Below are 20,672 nucleotides of genomic sequence, written 5' to 3'. Positions count from 1 at the left end.
CCACCACCATCACCACCATCACCACCTTCACCACTACCATCACCACCATCACCATCACCACTATTACTAGCTGATATTCCCATAGTACTTTCAGTGGAACATAGATTTGGAGCTGGAGGGGACCTCAGAGTCCATCTAGTACAATTCCCTTATTTTAGAAATTGAGGTCAAAGGAAATTAAATGACTTATCCAAGCTCAAAAATCTACTAAGTTTTCGAGGTAGGTTTTGAAAAAAGTACTCTGATACTAGAGTCATTTTGACAAGTACAATGTATTATCTGAGCCTCACAACAACCTTCTTTGGTGAATATAATTTTCCTTTTCCCAATGAAAAAACTAGGGCTCACATAGGTTAAATTATTTTCCTCTGGTCACACAGCTAGGAGATAGAACTTAAGCCCAGACCTTTCTTGCTATCCCCTTTACTAGATTTAGAGCCAGAAAGAACTTTAGGAGCCATTTAGTCATCTCTTCTCATTTTATAGAAGAAGAGACTGATGTCCAGAGAAAATAAATGACTTGCCCAAGGCCACCCAGTAAATGGTAGAGACAAGATTTGAACGTGGTTCTCTGGCTCCACACTGAGCTGTTTCCATTGCAAAATTCTCTAAGGAGACCCAAATTCAAATCCAGAGTCTGTTGCTCACCATTTATGTGAATATGGGAGGTGTTCCTCATATGTGAGCCTCAGTTTCTTCATCTGTAAAACAGGGCTTATAATCCCTATAATAACCTACCTTATAGGGCTGGTGAGGTTGGGGAAGCCTATATAAATGTGGGTTGTTGCTGGCAACAGCTCACTCTTGAATACCACCTTTATGTTGTTCATGAAAAACTTTCACACTGCTTGTGCTATATACTGGTTTTCTATGTCTTAGCCATCGTCGGGGTGTCTTGAGGAATAGAACTTGGGGACAGCTGAGACAGCAAGTATTTAGCTCCCTGGTGCAGACCCTACTTGGCAGGATCATCTGAGCTGCTCCCTTGAGCTCTCCAAACCCTCTGTGTCCTCCCTCTTGCAATGGGAATGCTTGGACCACTTCCTTTGCCTGGCTGGTCACTATCCTAACCCCTAGACAGATCTCTGGTCCCAGAGAGACCTGGCTAGACGACGTTGCTGGGTCAGAGTAAACCTAGAAAAGCAGCTTTCGGTGTTCTGAATAGAACAGACTGCCGAAGTGCCAGGTACTGTGCTAAGGACTGAGGATACAAAGAAAGAATCAGACCCTGCTATTCCAGAGTCAGAAGACCTGAATTTGGATTTGGACTTTACAATCAAATGCCAGGGCATCATAGATTTTAAGGCAACCAAGAACCTCAGAGGCTAATCAATCCAATCCCTTTATTCTCCAAGTTGAGATGGCTTGCCCAAGGTTATACAGTGAGTAGGTGGCTGGCATAGATGGAATTTGAACCCAGGTCAGCTGAGCTGGCCCTAGTTTCCTCATTTATAAAAGGAGGAAATTGGATTAGGTTACCTCTAAGATCCTTTACAGAAATAAAACCTAACAGAAACAGGGCTTTTATGCCTGAGTAAATAAGGTCGGGTTGGGCACTGCTATCTTCCCAGCAGATACAAGCCAACTATAGTAGTAACTTAATTATTAATAATACCAGGGAACCTTTCTGCCAGCTCGAACACTATGATGCTATGATCCTATTAATCAGACTGAAAGCAACCCTGAGGCTCACGTCCCTCCGAATTACGGGTGAATTGATGAATAGAATCGGTCCTTCACGTACAATCTCTCTCGTGTCTCCTCCAAGTCTCCCAGTTCCTGGAAACCCAACGGAATCTTATCCTTCTCCCCAATCTCTTTTGGTCCCAAAGGTGCGAAAGATGGGGGGAGGGGGGTGGCGGTTGGGGGAGAAGTGAGGGGAGGGACAATCCGCGCCCAACCGAGGGGAGGGCGCTTTCGAAGTTACTGAATAGCCCGGTGCTGGGCCCCACGCAGTGCCGGGAAATCGTGCCTTGGTTTGCACGTTCCGTGGCTAAGGTTTCCCGCCTGTGGCTGTCTGGCTCAGATCTGTGGCTGGGGTCGCTGCTGGGGCTACGCTGGCCAGCAGGCAGCGAGCAGCGGGCAGGAGCCGCTGGCGGATACCCTGGGAGGGGCGGAGCAGAGTGGAACGGAGCAGAGCAGAGCACTCCGGTGCTTGAGCGCTCTCGGCACCTGGACTTGGGCTGCACGTGTGCGCCCGCCCGCCTGCCCACCCGCTAGCTTCATTCAATCTGTCCATAGCTCTGGGCCCCCAGAGGTGGCTGAAAGGGTTCCCCGAGGGCTCGCTCTGGGACGCGTCAAGCTGTCTGGGAGTCCAGGGAGGGAGAGCTCGGCCGCCGCGACTCCTTTTTCTCCTCTTCCTCCGTGGCTCTATAGCCGGGTAGACTATGGCCACCGGGCGCGCTGCGCTAGGGCTGCTGCTCCTTGGAGCGGTCGGGGCTTTCCCCCAGGTAAGTCAATGCTGGTTCTCCCTGGGGGATCTGGGACAGACAGGACGGGTTGGGTTGGGACCCGGCTGCACTGGTCAGTCTTCCTTTCCTGGCCTCTTACTCTGGCTTCAGAGTGCCACTGTCCACTGAAGCGTGGTGTGGTGGAAAGTGTACATAAAAGGGAGTCGGGAGACTGGGGTTCGAATCTGATGGCGGGAATTTATCGGAACATGTGCGTGAATTTTTGGTATCTCAATTTTCTCCCATCCTTTGAGGCAGCTGTAGCAGAGAGTGGGGGACTCTGGAAAGAGAAGCAGCCTCGGGACTGGAGAGCATGAGACAGCTGAGCTGCCCAACATTGGCCCTGGGTCCTCAAGGTTACTGGTCTATGCTCAGTGGCCACAGAACTCTGAACTCCGGTTCCGCACGTCTTACCCTCAGTTCCCTGATCCATAAAATGGGGTTAATAATTCCTGCCTACATTGATGACGGGGCCGATAAAAGTGGGGTTAGTGAAAAGTGACTCAGGGGGGACCCGAGTTCGAATTCTGACTCTGCTATTTACTAACTTTGGTTCGATCATTTAATCTCTGTGAACCTGCCCAGCTCCGAATTCTGGCTTGACCCCTTAGCATAGTTGGGTGTAGAGTCCTAAACTTTAATTCACAGGACCAGCATTCGAATTCTGCCTTTTCCATTTATGACTGGTGTGATCTTGGACAAGTCCCTTTTCCCCAGGTCTCAGTTTCCTGATCTGAAAAATGGGGGAGGGGTGGTTGAACCAAATCATCTTCCAGCTCTGAATCTATGATCTTTTGGTCTTGGTCAAGTCATATCATAACCTTTTCTGTAAAATGGGGATACTATTACTTGGCACTGCCTCCCTGACAGGACTGTTGTGAAGACATATGACAACTTGTTTGAGAGACAAAGGACTCGAGCTCAAATCTCTGCCATGTGTATTAGTGTGTGACAATGGACAAGTTACGTAGTACTTCTGGGTTTCTGTTTACTTTCTGGAATTCCAGAATATAATAGCCAGAACATTTTACCTGCTAATGTACAAAGTACATTATGTACAAATGTACAAAGAACCCACAATCTTCCAAGCCTGAGGCTTGAACCCAGCCCCTACTCCTAATCCCCATCACATTGTACTTGAAGAAGACATGTGGCCAAGCGATTTTCCTATTCCTATAACAGTTGCCTGGGGACCTAGTGTCAATCATGTATGTGTGAGTATGAGATGGGGGCTCAGATTCCCAGTTTCATGGATTTGGACCAAAGGACCTTATAGGTCATCTCATTTTACAGATGAGGAGAGTGAGACCTAGGCAGGTTAAGTGCCTTGTCCAAAATCACATAGGCAACATTTGAACCCAAGTCCCAGCTTTGTCTAATATAATAGTTGCCTTCCAGGGTCGTTCTTTCCAACTAGATTGTTTTCAGAGAAACTTTTGATTTCATCCAGGAGCCTATCTGAAGGCATTTTATCTCTGCCTCCAAGTTTCTCTTCACTTGTCTCATTCCTTAATCCCATAGGACAATCCTTGTCCTACTCAAACTGGGAGCTCCTGAGAGTTGGGAGGTGGCTTTTGAGTGGAGGAGGAGTAGGTGAGGTGGCAGGTGAAGGTGGAAAAGGGCCAGGGGTGTCTTTAAAGATAAACTCCAGGGGCAGCTAGGTGGCGCAGGGAATAGAGCACTGGTCCTGGAGTCGAGAAGACCTGAGTTCAAATTCAGCCTCAGACACCTGACACTTACTAGCTGTGCAACCTTGGGCAAGTCACTTAACCCCAATTGCCCTGACTTCCCCCTCTAAAAAACAAAACAAAACAAAAGATAAACTCTAAGGCTGAGGGAGTAAGGACCTAGCAGACAACACCACATGGTCCTGAGCTCTTCTAGAGCTGAGACCCTTTGCCTTCCAGTAAGTAATTGCCCAGAGCATCCCTTTATGGTTTTTAATGGCACCCCTGCCCCCACTCCTCTACCACATAGTTCTGAATCTGAGTATGAGTAAGAAGTTGTAGGCATACAGAATTGGGGCTTGCTGGACTATTACCTCATTTTATGACCTGGATAGGGGCTGGCTTCCCACAGCTCTGTGATTCCCCACAGCCAAGAACTGCAGGTTGATTTTAGCAAAATTTTACCTTCTCTGAATAAAGCCTGGGGAAACACAACACGATGGGGGAAAGTTAATGATCCCTGCTCTAAAGTAATTTACAATCTTCTAGGGGTGGGTAAAACATGATAGTGGCCAAAAAAAGCTATTGCAATCTTAGGTTACATTGAGAAAGGCTTAGCTTCCAGGAATTTGGACCACATGGAGTCAACCCAGGTCAGACAGCATCTTGAGTGTTATGGCACAGTTTAGGAGGGACCTGGATAAACTGGAGACTGTCCAGAGAAGGGCAAGGGGCCCCAAGGCCATGCCCAGTGAGGATTGGTTAAAGGAGCTGGGGAGAGTTAGGCTGGAGAAGAGATAACTCCAGAAGGACATGGTAATTGTTTTCATGTGCTTGCAATAATGTCGTGTGCAAGAACAGACTTACTCGGTTTGACCCCAGAGGGCAGGTCCAGTGGGGTAATAGAGGAAGTTACAGAGAGACAGATTTAGACATCAGGAAAAGCTTAATTAACAAAGAGACCTGAACAAAATGTAATGGGCTCTTTTGAGAGAAGGTGAGGTGCTCCACTCCTCCACTTTGGTATTCAAATCATAGCTAGATGACCTATATTGGAGTGTGCTCAAGAGGGGATTCTTTGGGTATGGGTTGTACTCAATGACCTTTGAAGGACCTTCATCTATGAAATTCTCTGATCCTGGGATTTTATCTGAGATACCCAGATCAATACAGTAGGCTTCAAGATTTAGAATTAAAAGGGGCTTCAAAGATCATTGAACCCAGCCCCTTTATTCTTCAGATAAGGAGACTGAGGTCCAGGGGGTGAATGACTTGTCTAATATCACACAGGTGGTGAGTGGAAGAAGGAAAATTTGATCCCAGGACCATTCTACTGTGTTGTCTTCTTTAGAATGTGACCCAAACAATGTGCTGTCTTCTCTAGAAGGGTGTCCAGGTCAAAGGAGGGCCCCAGACAAAGAGTAGGAGGGAAAGGAGGAGCATCTGTTCTCAACCAGCTTATTATAACTGGAAACGGAACACGTGGGCAGCGTGGTAGCAGTAGAAAGAACGTGGGCTTTAGAATTTGTGGATCTGGGTTCAAATCTGGGCTACACTATTTACTCCCTGAATAACTAGGGGCAAGTCACTTAACCAATGCATCTCAGTTTCCCCATCTGTCAAATGAAGGAGCTGGAAGAAATGGTCTCTTAAATCCCTTACCATTCTGGATGGAAGATCCTACTATGACTAGACAGTCTACTCAGACACTTTCAAGATCTAACCTATGAGCCCTTGAATTTCAAGCATTAGAGCTGTTGGAGACAGAAGGGAAATCTGGGGTGGAGAGAGCCTTCCCAAGATTCAAGAATGAATGAATGGATGATGAAAAAAAAAAGCTCCACTTACTGAATGCTTGCACTGTGTTAAGCTCTGGGAATACAAAAGAAAAAGGGTCCTGATCTCTGATTGTAAGATTCTTACAGGGGGAAAGGACCCTTATGAGAGAGGTCAGTAGGTGTCAAGGCCAGGGGTGGGGGAGAGAGGGAGGCTTGGAGGCGTTAGCTTTCAAGAGTGACGTTGGGGGAAAAAGTCAGATGCTTGGAGATAAGAAGGGATAGTCATAGCAGACATCCATATTATCCCATAAAACTTGGAAAGTACTTACATTACCACATTTGAGCCTTACAACCCATCCTGTGAGGTAAGTGCTATCTCCCTCTTACAGATAGAGGACTTGAGGCGCAGGCAGATTTAGGTCACATAGCTAGCTAGTGCCAGAGGCTAGATTTGAATCTGGATCTTCTTGGATTCTCAAGTAATTTACAACCACCTAGGGGTGGCTGAAAAGTGATAGTGGCCAAAAAAAGCTTTTGTAATCTTGGGTTACATTGAGAAAGGCTTGGTTTCCAGGAACTGGGACCACATGGAGTCAACCCAGGTCAGACAGCATCTTGAGTGTTATATTCAGTTCTGGCACAGTTTAGGAGGGATCTGGATAAACTGGAGAGTGTCCAGAGAAGGGCAAAGCAGATGGCAAGGGGTCCCTATTCCATGCCTAGCGAGAACTGGTTAAAGGAGCTGGGGAGAGTTAGGCTGGAGAAGAGATAACTCCAGAAGAACATGGCAGTTACTTTCATGTGCTTGCAAGACTGCCACGTGGAAGAATGATTAGATCCCAGATCTGTTTCTCAAACTCAAACTCAAAGAGAAATACAGGCCACTAAACTAAACTAAGGTTCCCTGTGAGCTGCATATTTACTTAGAAAGTCACATGTTAACAAATCCTTGTTCTATTGGATTTTTATTTATCTTGTTAATTATTTCCCAATTACATTTGAATCTGGCTGGGTCACACTTCGAAGTGTTGTCTTCCTCACCTCTGGGCTAGGCCACACTGCCTTTTAAGGGGTCTATGGATAGAAGTTGTAGATTGGATTTAGGCCCAATGTCAATCAATCAATCAATCAATCAATCAGTCAGTCAGTCAATTAAGCCTTGATCACATGCCTCCTATGTCCTGTGGGCTCTGTCCTCAGGACTGGCAATATAAGAGAAACTTCCACAGATGAGAGAACTGTGTAAGGGTGGGAAGGGGCTGCCTGGGAGGCAGTGGGCTCTCCTACATTGGGAGGAGTCTTTGAGCTTTGGTGGAAGGAGATGGTGTATCAGGGATTCCTTCCAAACTGGTACAGATTTGTTGAAACCCTCTCTGAGGTCTCTTCTGGCTCTGAGGATCCATGGTCTGGCCAACAAACATGATGCTAATCTCTGACCAGGTCCAAGTGTGCCTCCTGAGCCTGGCAGGCAAGACTGGCTTCCTGCTGGCAGGGGTTCGAGAAGGAGGGAGGGAGGAGGAGAAGGAAGGAGGTAAGAGTCTGCCTTTAGTTTACTGTCATTTACTTTACTTTTATATTATTTACTTTACTTTTACAGTCATATCTTTTATAGACTTTGTAGGTACAGACACACATTCTCATCTCCTCTTTCCTTTTCCCCACTTTGTCTTTGAATGTCAAGGCATTGAAGTGGTTTGAAGAAGCATTGAGGCTTCTCAGATCAAACCACAGGTGGCCCCGATTATGTGGATGACAGAGCTCAGGAGACAAGACAGCGGAAAGACCACTCTCTTAGACAGAGGCCCAGCTGGCTTAGTCAGGAAAGGAGTCTGATCTGCTGGCACTCTTCACCTCCTTCTTCATGACCTTGGGGTGGAACTGCACAGACTTGGTGCCCGGGGGAGTGAATAACTGTACTTTCTTAGTAATAAATGATGATTTAATTTCCCAGCACTGTCCCAGCAATGTGTGACAGCTCTGCCTTCGGGGATGCAAAACCCTACCAAAATTCCCCCTAGCTTGGACAGGGCCCTCCCAGAAAGAAGATGGGGACCTTACTCAACTGGGTCAATGTCTCATATCATTACTAGGCCTTAAGAGAGCAGGGACCACCTGTCTTGTATCCTCCTTGAACTTTATACATCCTCTAGTGTTGTGCATTGCATACACTGATGCTTTATAAATATTTGTTAATTCTATTTGCTGATGAGAGGGGAAACTAGGGACCAGAAAGGTAGTGTGGTGCAGTAGAAAGCATTCTGGGTTTGGAATCAAGAAGGTCTGGGCTTGAATCTTGGCCCTTCCACTTACTAGCTGTATGATCTCAGGCAAATCCTATAACCTGTCTGGGATTGAGTTCTCCCATCTGTTAAATGTTGGACTACATGACTTTGAAGGTCCCTTCTAGCGAGGGGTATGCTGGTAAATGTTTAACAGCTAGCTTCCCCCTAAACCCCCCCCCCCAAATATATATAGGGTACACTTTCAAATTTATTCTGAATTATCATTATTTTCTCAATTCATTGCTTTCTTAAGTCTATCAAGCTGAACAATAAATCAAGCATTGGTTTATAGTGTTTGCTGATTTCTTTTTGGAGGAGGGGTTTATTTGTGTTGGCAATTGGAGTTAAGTGACTTGCCCAGGGTCACACAGCTAGTAAAACTGTCTGAGGTCAAATTTGAACTCAGGTCCTCCTGACTCCAGAACCAGTCCTCTATCCATTGTGCCACCTAGCTGCCCCTGTTTGTTGATTTCTGAGGCATAACTACTCACACTGAAAATTTAGCAATCAGCTCTCACCTCTCCAGGATAAGCTGACTCTAGTACCCTTGACTTCTAGACCTTTTCCCTATAATCCAAAAATCTTCCCAAGGTGACAGACACAACAAGTCTTAGGTGAAATCTAGGATGTAGATCCTTTCCCCCCACATCCACACCCACATGTAGGCATGAATTTGCATGCAGGCACATACTCACCCAAGTATACAGAACCACTTCAGCAAGTAAAATGAACAACTCTCAGTCAGCAAGCGTTTATTTAGTAAGTGCCTACTGTGTGCTGGCTATCATGCTAGGCATTGGGGATACAAAGACAAAAATGAAAGCGCCTGCCTTTTCCCCCCAACATAGTTCTGTGGTCCATCCTTTTCCTATACCTAAAATAGAAAGATCGTTCTAATATTGAGGAAAGTAACCTTGGATTTGGGGTCACAAGACCTGAGGTCCCGCCCCAGCTTTGCTGAGCAAATCCCTATGCTTCTCTGGGTCCCAGGATGTCAGATCTGGAAGGAAGCACAGAGGACATCGAGGTCAACCCAAACTTGTGCTAAATTCCTTGACGAATGGTCATCCATCAACTCCCAGGGTGGCTCTATCTCCTTTAAGAATGGGCTGGAACAGTTTCTTTGTTAAATCATGGAGCTGGACTCAGAGATTTCTTAGACTCCTAAATTGGAAGCTTGGGCTTGGTAGTGGTTGGAACAATTATCTACAGCTCAGTTGTCCTTCATTTGGCCTCACAAACATCTCATTAAAAAAAAGGGAGGGGGCGGCCAGGTAGCACAGCGAGTAACAGCACCGGCTCCAGTGTTGTGATGACCTGGGGATCAAATCTGGGCTCAAATACTTAGCACCACACCCAGAAATAACTGGCCGTGTAACCTTGAGCAAGTTACTTAACCCTGATTGCTTAAAAAAATTAAAAAAAAATAGGGGAGGGAAGCACTATTATGAAAATCCATTCCCTTAGAGATGCCCACAGGGATTGATGGCAGAGAAATTCACCATCTTCATTCCTTGCCTAGAAGAAAGAATGAATGGCAGGGACTGTATGCAGGGACTTCAGGGATCACTATTGAGAAGAAAGATGGCATGGCGGATTGAGAGTTGGATCCAGAACCTCTCAGGTACATCCTGCTTCTGATATCTGTTGGCTGGGTGACCCAGGGCCAATCACTTGACCTCTTGAAGGGTCAGGAAACACTAAATTGCAGATTTGCTTTAATAGATGGAGTTTCCTTATTGAGAGTTACCGACAATAATGAAATCACCGGTTCACCCCATCCCCAAACATCTCCCTGTTCTGATTGACTGTCCCCGAATCCATGAATTGGGTCAATTGGCCAAAACATCAGATTGGGACTAGAGCCTGTCTTCAGGGAACAGGGCCTAGTTCTCTGAACTCTCCTTCTTAGGTAGAGGGAATGGGTGTGTATGGGAAGTTGCTTAGGAGAAAATGGCTGGTCCAGCATTTTCTTGGCCATGGGAAGATGGCCACAGGGAATGATGACAGAGTCAAAGCAGAGAGGTTAAGGAAACTGAGGGAATTTTCAGTCCATTAAACCCTTGAAGTTCAATTCTCTAACTTAAGTGGAATAGCCTGATCTGATTATATTTTCTAAGTTCTAGGTCCTGGGGACATATTCTTGAATTTCTCTTTATGCCTCCCCCCCAGCACAGATGACTGTATTTGCCAGTGTGTTGACTGCCCCTGGGATACGATGATGTAAGGTATAGCATCATGACTGTCCTCTCCAGGAAAGCTTGGCCAGAGTTTCTTTCACTGGTGCCCTGGTAGCTTTTTAAAAGCGTTGACACTAGCAGTGTGTAGATGACAGGCAGCTTGGTGGAATGGACAGAGAGCTGGCCTCAGACTCATCGAGACCTGGATTCAAGCCCTGCTTCTGTGAGGATGATGGAAGCACGTATCTAAAGGGATGATATTTATAAAGCACTTGGCACATAAAAGGCATAATATAAATGGGAATTGCTATTGTTGTTGTTGATATTATTAGACCTCTCAATGTCCTGGGAAACTCTGTAAGACTGTAAGTTGAAGGTCAGGTGTTCATTTGCATGGGTAGAGTGGTTTCCTTACCAAGAATTCCTTTCACTGCTGAAATTACAGGTCTGGACCAAATCTCTCTCTATGTTTCTGTCTCTGTGTCTCTCTCCCCCTTTCTCTCTTTTTCTTTCTTCCACCCCTCACACACACACATACACCACATACATACAACACACATACACACAAGTGTTCAGAAACCATTTCAGCAAGTATAATAAGCAACTATCAGTCAACAAGCATTTATTAAATTTCTACTATGTGTCAGGCGTTGTTCTAGGCATTGGGAATACAAAGACAAAAATGAAAGTGGCTGTCCTCAAGGAGCTTACATTCTAATGGGTGTGGTTAAGGAAACCCAAAGTATATCCAAAGTAATTTCAACAGGTACAAGATAAATAATAACAAAGTAATTTAAAGAGGGAGAAAGCACTTACACATAGGGAAATTAGGAAAAACTTTGTGTAGAAGAAAGACCTTGAGCTATACTTTGAAGGAAGTCAGGGATTCTAAGAGGCAAAGGTGAGGAGGGAGAGCATTCCAGGCACTTGGGGAAAGGATGGAATGTTGTGGGTATCAGACCAATTGAGCTGGAAAAGAGAGTGAAAACAAAATAAGGCAGAGAAGTAGCTGGGAATCCCTATACCGAATTCTTCCTGGGCCCCCTACGAGCTCTGAGGGTAACTCTAGGGCTACTTCCCATCCCTCTAAATGAAACTCAGATCTTTGGGGGGAGGAGAAATGTTCTTCCTTGAGGCTTTGAGTGCCATCAAGGGGAACTGTTCATGCCCAGGTTCCCCAAAACAACCTGCCAACTGAGGAAGCCTGAGAGCCTTAGAATTCTGGGTCGTCACCCTGCAAAGTACAGCCACATACTCCAACATGTCAATAACTTCTAGGAGTATTTATACTGATAATCATATTCTTATGGTGATGCCATATGGGTGTGAATCATAGAATAGCAGTCTCTGAAAAATTAAAGTTGGGAATCACCTTCAGGGCAATTCAGGGGAATGGTGGACCTTGTGAACCTGGGTCACAGCAAATTACCCATGAAGCATTATGCAGGATAAGTGGTTGAAAGAATGGCTTCAGAGAAATGGATGATCAGATGAGGGGCAGGGCTGGAGAGCAAGGGGTGTTCCACTGGTATCCAAATGATTTCAATCAAGGAAAGTCGAGTGACCAGGGGAAGTGTGGCGTAGTGGGTAGAGCACTCAACTTGGTTTCAGGGAGTACATGGGGTCCATTTCAGACTCTTACTACCAATATGACTCTGGGAAAGTCATTTGACCTCGCTGAGTCTGTTTTCTATTCTGTAAAATGGGGTAGTTGGACTAAGTGACTTCTAAGGTTCCAGCCTTAAGTCTGTGTTTAGATGTTTGTTGAATTGGAAAGTTAGTCCTGAGAATAGCAGCTATTTACAGAGACAGAAGCTGTCCTGCTCATACCCACTTATTCAATACACATTTATTAGATGCTTAGTACATTCAAGGTCCTGTGCTAGATGCCATACTTAAAAGGTAAAAAAACAACATAGTGCCTACCCCCAAAGAGCTTATAGTCTACTGCTGGGAGAAGCATGGAATATACAACGTGTCCATGCTGTCTCCGGATGTTTGGTTTCCTTAAGCAATTAAGTATGATGCAAAGTAAAGTGTGATGGGAACAAAGGAGAAATCCAAACAGAGAAAACTGGTGCAGTGAATAGAGGTCTGGATCTGGAATCAAATGCTGCCTCTGACACTTACTAGTTATGGGACCTTGGGCCAGTCACTTAACTTGTTTGCCTCAGTTTCCACATCTGTAAAAATTAGGGAGTTGGGCTTGATAACCTCTAAGGTCCTTTCTAGCTCCTGAACAGTGATGGCCAAGAGGCGCACAAGATTGGGAGGTGTGTATAAATTGTGATTTGGGCCGTTGGAGGGAGGGTGATAATATCCACATCTGTAGATCCATGGAATTATGGGACCAGGCATGGTGTTTAGCCCTGGAAATTCAAAGATAGCTATGTTACCTGCCTTGCTTTCAAGGAATTTTCATTCAACGGGGGTGTGGGAGAGGGAAGGAGGAGTCCACACCTGTGATACAAGGTGGCTTCCAGCTAAGTCTTAGAAGATTTGATACTATTGCAAAGGCTTTTAAGAAATCAATGAGTAAGAATTTGAGTGCCTGCTGTACACCAGACCCTGGGCTAGGTTCTGAGCACACAAAGATTAGAATGAGAATGGTCCTTGCCCTCTAGTGTTCATAAATGAGGATTAACAAAAAAGCAGAAAGGGACTAGATTCATGATTTCATTGAGAACTCTGGACTGAGAGGATTCCCTCCACCTTTTCTGTAATGTGTAGCATTGGAACATTGCCTAAAGCGTGGAGACTTTAAGGGATTCTTGCCCAGGGTCAATCTGTGCCAGAAAAAGGACTTGACCCCAGACCTTCCTGACTTTGACACCATTGCTTGATCCACTATGACTTACTCATACAAAATAGATTCAAGGGGATTTTGAGGGAGAGGCTGGGAGATTCGAGAAACCTTGGAATTTGAAGAGGAAGAGGGTAGGAAGAAGTGCAAACCAAATGGGCTTCTTTAAGGATTTAGCTCCTCTGAGAGCTTCCCCTTCCCTCTCTGGGGCCGGAGGCTCAACTTCTTCCCACACCACTGATCTGAGGTTCATCTGGACAGACAGAGGAGAAGGAAGCAGTGGAGCTGTGGGCAAGCTGCAGCCTGGGGGATCCTGTCTGGTGGAAACTGGGCTTGGGTGAGCTGCAGAAGCTGGTGAAGGCTGGGCAAAGGCAAGGCATGATGGGAGACCCCGCTTCTAGTCCCGAGCCTGCTACTAACTTGCTGTGTGGCCTTGGACAAGTTGCTTCCCTTCTCTGGGCCAGTCTCCTCTTCTGCAAATGAAGAAGATCTGACTAGATGATCTGATCTCAGTTCTAAATCTATAAGTTCTTGGAGGTCCTCTTTTCTCTAAGAATTTGTTTTCATCAGGGTCTCCAAGGATCTTTTAGTGGTCCAGAGCTGCAGTGCTTAAAGTTGGCAGATGAGCGCCCTCTAGTGGGATTCAAGGTGTCTCCATGGTTTCCCATTCTTAAGCATCTTTACCTGGAGATCATGGATTCATCCATATATTATTAGTTGACTAACTTTCCATGAGTATGCCTTGTTGTTTCTTCCTTCCTTCCTTCCTTCCTTCCTTCCTTCCTTCCTTCCTTCCTTCCTTCCTTCCTTCCTTCCTTCCTTCCTTCCTTCCTTCCTTCCTTCCTTCCTTCCTTCCTTCCTTCCTTTCTTTCTTTCTTTCTTTCTTTCTTTCTTTCTTTCTTTCTTTCTTTCTTTCTTTCTTTCCTCTCATTTATCACCTATATCTCCTGTACCTCTAACAACACCTTGAGTACTGTGTTCCATTCTGGACACCACATATTAGAAAAGACATTGAGAAGCATGAGGATATCCACAGAACAACTACAATAGCCCAGGGTCTGTATATTTGTGCTGTAGTGTATCAAGACCTGACCTTAATGCCAGGAAGCCATGGGTTCAAATCTTACCTATAACACATTCTGACTGTATGTGTGGCCTATAACCTTTCAGTGCCCAAGGCAACTCTCAAGGTCATGCCATGTAAGAATCATTTGAAGAATGTCTGGCTTGGGGAAGAGATGAGAGCTATGACTTGGAAAAGGGATCAGCTCTGTTCTGCTTGGCCACACAAGGCAGAACTAAAAGCAATGAGTGGGAGTTTTACAGAGGTAAATTGAGGTTTGGTGTCGAGAAAAGTTTCCTTACTATCCCACAGTGGAATGGGTGAATTAGCCTCACTGTTGTAGACTTTGAGTTGTAAGGGACTTCAGAGACAGTGCGCCATAATGGAAAGAGCATTGGCTGTGCTGTCAGAGGACCCGCCTCCCTCACTTACTCACCTGTGTGACTCTGAACATGTTGATCCACTTTCTGAAGCATCTACAAAATGAAGGGGGTTGTTTTCGGTAGGATCACAGATGGAGAGCTGGAAGCGACCTTGGATAGTATTGCTTCTACTCCATTTTGCAAATGAGGAAACGGAGACTTAGAGAGGTTATACCTAGGGTGATAGCATTAGTATCTGAGGCAGGATTCACACCCAGGCCCTTTGATCTGAAATTCAGTGGCTTCTCCTCTCTGCCTCCCCACTTCATACTAAAAAAGGAATGGCTAAGGATCGCCTATGGACTACATTGCTCATGGTAGGCAATTCATATATATTTATTGGATTGAATTGTTGAAGGAGATATCCATCCCCTCCCCTGGAAGGAGAGGCAGATAGAGAAGGGAGAGGAAGCTAGAGGTGAGCGGAACCAGGCCTCTGGGGACTGGAACTTGGTGATAATTTGGGGAGGGGAGTGGTTGTGTACAGGTCTGTGAGATAGCCCCCTGGGTCGATCCTTTTGCTGTCCATCTCCTTGGGTAATTTTGCTGAGTGAGATAAAAATAATTTAGATGTAAGCAGAAAGGCTAAGTGGGGAAACCCAGGACTAGATGCTCTGGGGAGGGTGAATTTTCCCCATATTCATTTCAGGCTTCATATATCGAGGCAGTGGGGTTGCCTAGGGCTGTGGCCATGTTCACTGGTCCTCTTTTAAGTCTGACCTGAGTTCTTATAGGTCAAAACTCTTTGATAAACTTAATATTGGGGTGGAAAGTCCCAATGGAGTGTGGGTGAAGTACAGGGGGACCTGGGGTCTTTTTGTATGATGTGTTAGTTTAAGATGCTTCCCCTATATACACACTAGCAGAAAAGAAAACCAGAGCTCTTTTGGACAGCGAGTGTGGGTGCCCCAAAGAGAGCACTTATAGGCATTGTTATCCCCATTTTACAGAAAAAGAAACGAGGCACACCATAGTCATACAACAAGAGTGTAGATTTGAACCCAGCTTGAATCAGATTAAAATATAATTGGGAAATATTTAACAAAATTAATTAAAATATAGCACAACATAGATAATGCTAATTTGTGCTTTTCTAAGTCAATAAGGAACTGAAGGGATCCATTTTTATTTTAGTAGGACACCAAGCTATTCCAGAATAATGGTTTATAAACTGTGAAACCAAGCTGCTCTAAGTGTGATCTGGGTCCCTGAGACCTGTTCAGGGAGTCCAGAAGGTAAAAGCTATTTTTATAATGATGTTAAGTCATTTTTCAGCTATGTCCTACATTTTGTGACCACCATTTGGGGTTTTCTTGGTAAAGATACTGGAGAGATTTGCCATTGCTTTCTCCAGCTCATTTTAAGATGAGAAAACTGAAGCAAAAAGTTTAATGCCTTTCCTGGGGTTACACAGTTAAGTGTCTGAAGTCAGATTTGAACTCATGAAGATGAGTCTTCCTGACTCAAGGCCCAGTGCTCTGTACCACTAAGATATTATTTGCCTATTGCAATTCTCCTCCCTTTTCTAACTACCTGTCTGAGTAAGATTGTTTTACTTAAAATGGACAAATTTTAAAAGTATCTCTTTATTAATTCATTTTTCTAAGTACCCCCCTGCCCCAATTCTTTCCCTCTGAGATGGTCTTCCAGTCTCACTGTGTATACCTTTTCCTACATAGTTGTTTGCATGGTATTTCCCCCATCAGACTGTGAACTACTTGAGGGCAGGGACTGTGTTCTTTGTATCCCCAGCACTAAGCACAATGTCTGTTACATAGGAAGCACTTGATACACGCTCTTTGTCTTGACTTGATTGGGCAGCTCTCAAGCTCCTTTGGTCTGGCCTGCCTAACCCTCTCTACCTCTGTCCCTCCAGAAAAAAGAGCCGTGTGAACCTGGCTTCTACCACAATGAATCTTCAGGGAGTTGCTGCTACCACTGTCCCTCAGGTAAGGAAGGAGGATCACACAGGTGGGAGCAGTCAGGAAGACATCTTCCCTGGGGATTCTGGTCCCTAGCCCCTGAGATGCAGGACGATGAGGTGGGGGTGTGTTGAGTTCATCCCACTGATGCCCAGAGGGAAGCTTTGTGGGGCCCTCACTTCACTGAACTAAAAAAAATTCTCAAATTCTTGGCTAGGCCTAGATTTTTGAAGCTGGCAGGGCCTTCCAAATAAGGTAGGAAAGGGGGAATGGCTTTAAACTGAGCAAAGCTCCAGGAGGCAAGTAGTGTCTCATGATCTCACCAGGCTAGAATCAGTTCCACCGATGGCAGGGAGATCTCACAAATATACGAGTCAGGATGAGCTGCTGAGAATGGTGAGCAGTCCAGATTGGCTGATGTAGAGACACCTGACTGGGAAGTATGATGTAAATAAATTCTGGACGTATGGACTGGCGCCAGACCTTGGGCAGCCTAGGAGGATAGGATCTGAAGTTGTAGTTTTTCCTATAGACCGCTGATGTCAGTCAAATAGAAATGAGGGCCTTAGATTGACTCAGAAAATCACATGTTAACATTATCTGTGTTGCATTGTATTTTCATTTATTTTGTTAAACATATCCCCATTATGGCTGCTGGGATGAGGTGACAGTAGAGGAGTGACCGATGAGACTTGTGCACAAGGAAGATGATTTTGACAGCTGTGTGGAAGATAGATTAGAGATACCGTAGGCAGGACTGGTTAGAAGAGAAGTGCATGGACGATTCCGGATTGAGGTCAGAGAAGGATTTGAATACTGGCTTTGCTACCCTACTCCTGTGGCCTTGGATCAGGCATTTTATCCCTAATGACTTCCGTGTCTTCATCTGAAAGAGGTGATATCTTAGGTTCCAGTGATGAAGGCCTGCATTGGATTGGTGTCCAATAAGAAAGTTAAGGAAGGATAGGATTTTTTGTGGGTGGAATTGAAAAGACTTGACAACTTTCAGAATCATAGGATCTCAGTGTTGGGAGGCACTTCATGAGTGTTTTGGTGTGGTTCGCCTGAAGAAGAATCCTCACTATAATTGGGGGTGTACTGGCAAATAAATGGTTAGCATCCAGATTTCTGAGAAAGCATAATACTGTTGAAAGAATTGTCGAGGTCTAAGTAAATATTTAACAACCAGCTCTCTGAAAAGGCACGATATTGTCACAAGGATTGTCAAGGTCTAAGCAAATGTTTAACAACCAGCTCTCTAAAAGTGCATGATACTGTTACAAGAATTTTCAAGGTCCCTTCTAGCCACTATGTGAATGAGTCAGTATAGGATACAGGCAGACAGGTAAACTACAGTTTATTTATTCACTCAAGTATGTGACACATACAATCAGTAGGTGACAACATGTGTGTTTCACAATTATATATATATATATAGTGTGTTTGTGTGTGTATATATATATATATCTGGGAGAGAGAGAAAGAGAGATCTATTTATATCTATATTTATATCTATATTTTCACTCCTTCTGAGCTAAGAGACCTGGAGTGAGGACAAAGCACTTTGGGGTATGTTAAGGTAGGAAACTTAGGAAAAGATACAGAAAAGAAACTTTTTTTTTTTAAATAAGAGGATTATTAAACTATTGCAAAGAAAAAAATGTGTTCTTTAGCATAACCATTTACCTGGACCAAAGGAACCAGTATCTTTTTGTTGGTTGGTTAGTCAATCCACATTTGTTAAACCCCTACAATTTTACTAGATAGGGTAAAGGGAAGGAGCTGAGGAGCTCTATGAGTTTTCTTTCATAATTGTAAATTTAGGCAAAATGGAGTTACCAAAGGAACCATTTAGCACATGTCATGTAGGATATAAATACATATATTTACATTTGTATATATTTTATAATACTGTTAAGTCATTTATATATTTATATATAATATTATATATAACATAATAGGGGCAAGCTAGGTGGTTCAGTAGATAGAGTTCTGGGCCTAGAATCAGGAAGACTCCTCTTTCTAAGTTCAAATCTGGCCTCAAACACTTCCTAGTTGTGTGATTCTGAGCAAGTCACTTAACCCTGTCTGCCTCAGTTTCCTCATCTGTAAAGTGAACTGGAGAAGGAAATAGTAAACTATTCTAATATTTCTGCCCCAAAAGCACCAAACGGGGCCATATAGACACAACTCAAAAATGACAAAACTGAATAATGTAATAGTTATATGTTTCTATTTTTAAAAATTTTTCATTATTAGTATATAACTACTATACTATAATATACTATTATATAGTATACTATATTATAATTTACATTTATAATAACAGGAAATACAGGACAAAATAGAATCCATTATATTCCCCCCCAAATCCACTTTTGACTTTCAGCCCTGCCTCTTCAGTCCAATTCACTTGCATGTCGTGGCATCACCTTCCTGATGTCATGGTCCCCTTTGAGAAGGAAGAGCAAACAGCAGCCCCAAGTTTAACCTCATTAACATTTCTTAAGTCTCCTAGACAATGAACAGAGCAATAAATTAAGCCCTGACGTTTAGGGCTTGCCAGTTTCCAAGGTGTAGATGCTCACAATAAGAATTTACAATTGGCTCTCACAAGCCGGCTTGAGGTGGCTGAAGCACAGCCCTGATCAGGACAGCTGGCAAGTGCTCATTCAGACTCTGCTTGAAATCCAGTGACAGGGAGCTCATTCTCTCCCAAGGCAGTGCTTGCCACTTTAAGATAACTCTAATGATTAGGAACTTTCTCCTGACACCAGATCTGCAACCTCGAGGCCACAAGTGGCCCTCTAGGTTCTCAAGTGTGGCCCTTGGACTGAGTCCAAGCTTCACAGAACAAACCCTCGACCTGGACCTTCTTTTCTCCAGGCTCACCATCCCCATTTCCTTCAACTAGATAGGTAACTTAAGAGCAGAGGCAGGTTTGAGTTGAAGGAAGAGGGGGAGGTGGTGCATTTTGTACCTCAATAGAGGCAGCTGGGTGTTGCAATGGATAGAGTATTGGTCCTGGAGTCAGGAAGACCTGAATTCAAATATGACTTTAGGCAGATGATAATAATAACCCCTACATCTTAGGGTTGTTGGGCACTTCCTAGTTGTGTGACCCTGGGTAATTCACTTAACAGCTATTTGCCTCAGTTTCTTCATCTGTAAAATGGGGATAGAACAACCTCTTCATCTTAGGGTTGTTGTGCACCCTGGGCAATTCACTTAGCATCTGTCTGCCTCAGTTTCCCCAACTGTAAAATGAGGATATTAATAATATCTAGCTCCTAGGGTTGTTGTGAGGATAAAAAGTGATAGTATTTGCAAAGTGCTTTGCAAACTCTAAAGAGCTATGTAGTTGCTTTCAGTTCTCAGGCTCCACACCTCCCCTCTCCTGCCTAGTACATTGGACATGGCAGCCATTCAGTGAGAAGCCATGTCGTAGAATGGAAAGAACACCTATCTGGTGTCAGAGGCCCTAGGTTCAAATCCCAGCTCTCATGCTTGCTAACTATGTAAGTCTGGGCAAGTCACTTCCCCTTTTTGGACTGACCTTCTGTTTCCTCCTCTGTAAAATGGGGAACTTGAACTTGATGAGTGTCTCTTGCTGCTCAAAATCCCATCCTCATGTCAGTGCTGATTTAGGGAGTGTATGACGGCATCAAAACGACCCATTTTCTAGATGGTAAGAGAGTGGACATAATGAAAGTACATAGCAATTGCTTACCCTGTATTTTTTTTAAACAAGCATTTATAGAATGTTCTAGGTACATAGGGTTATCTTCTGTGGAGTACAGAAAAACCCCCTCCAACCAACCTTCTGCTAGTCTCTACCCTCTAAGAACAGACAATGTGACATTGCAGACAAGACAGATTGTATCAGTACACATGTAGGTATTTCAGAACATCTCAGGTTTCATTGTCGTCGGCTTTACTTCCAGTGATGCAGATCACAGGTCACCAGCACATACTGTGCCTCAGGCGATCGTCTCCTCAAGTTGCCAAGGTCTCAAAGTTGTGCTTGGTTTTGGGCACTCCAGTTTAGGAATGACTGGAGAGCATCTGAAGAGATGGTGCAAGCCCTTGAGTTCATGCCATGTAA

General features: G+C 44.5%; 1 protein-coding gene across 1 annotated transcript in view; it reads left to right on the top strand.

The window, feature by feature from the left end:
• Positions 1-1,967: 1,967 nt before the first annotated feature.
• The window catches only part of TNFRSF8 (TNF receptor superfamily member 8), a 73,789-nt gene continuing 55,084 nt past the window's right edge, over positions 1,968-20,672 (top strand). The window contains exons 1-2 of the mRNA XM_069078300.1: positions 1,968-2,450; positions 16,522-16,594. Of these exons, the coding sequence (XP_068934401.1) occupies positions 2,388-2,450; positions 16,522-16,594 (136 nt within the window). The 5' untranslated portion in view covers positions 1,968-2,387. The remainder of the gene's footprint in view (positions 2,451-16,521; positions 16,595-20,672) is intronic.

Source organism: Petaurus breviceps, unplaced genomic scaffold (assembly GCF_028583685.1).
Source record: "Petaurus breviceps papuanus isolate PSGF00001 unplaced genomic scaffold, PetGlider_PUasm1.0 91041, whole genome shotgun sequence".
Taxonomy (NCBI): domain Eukaryota; kingdom Metazoa; phylum Chordata; class Mammalia; order Diprotodontia; family Petauridae; genus Petaurus; species Petaurus breviceps.
Note: the sequence above shows the minus strand (reverse complement) of the source record. Positions and strands in the feature narration are given on the sequence as shown.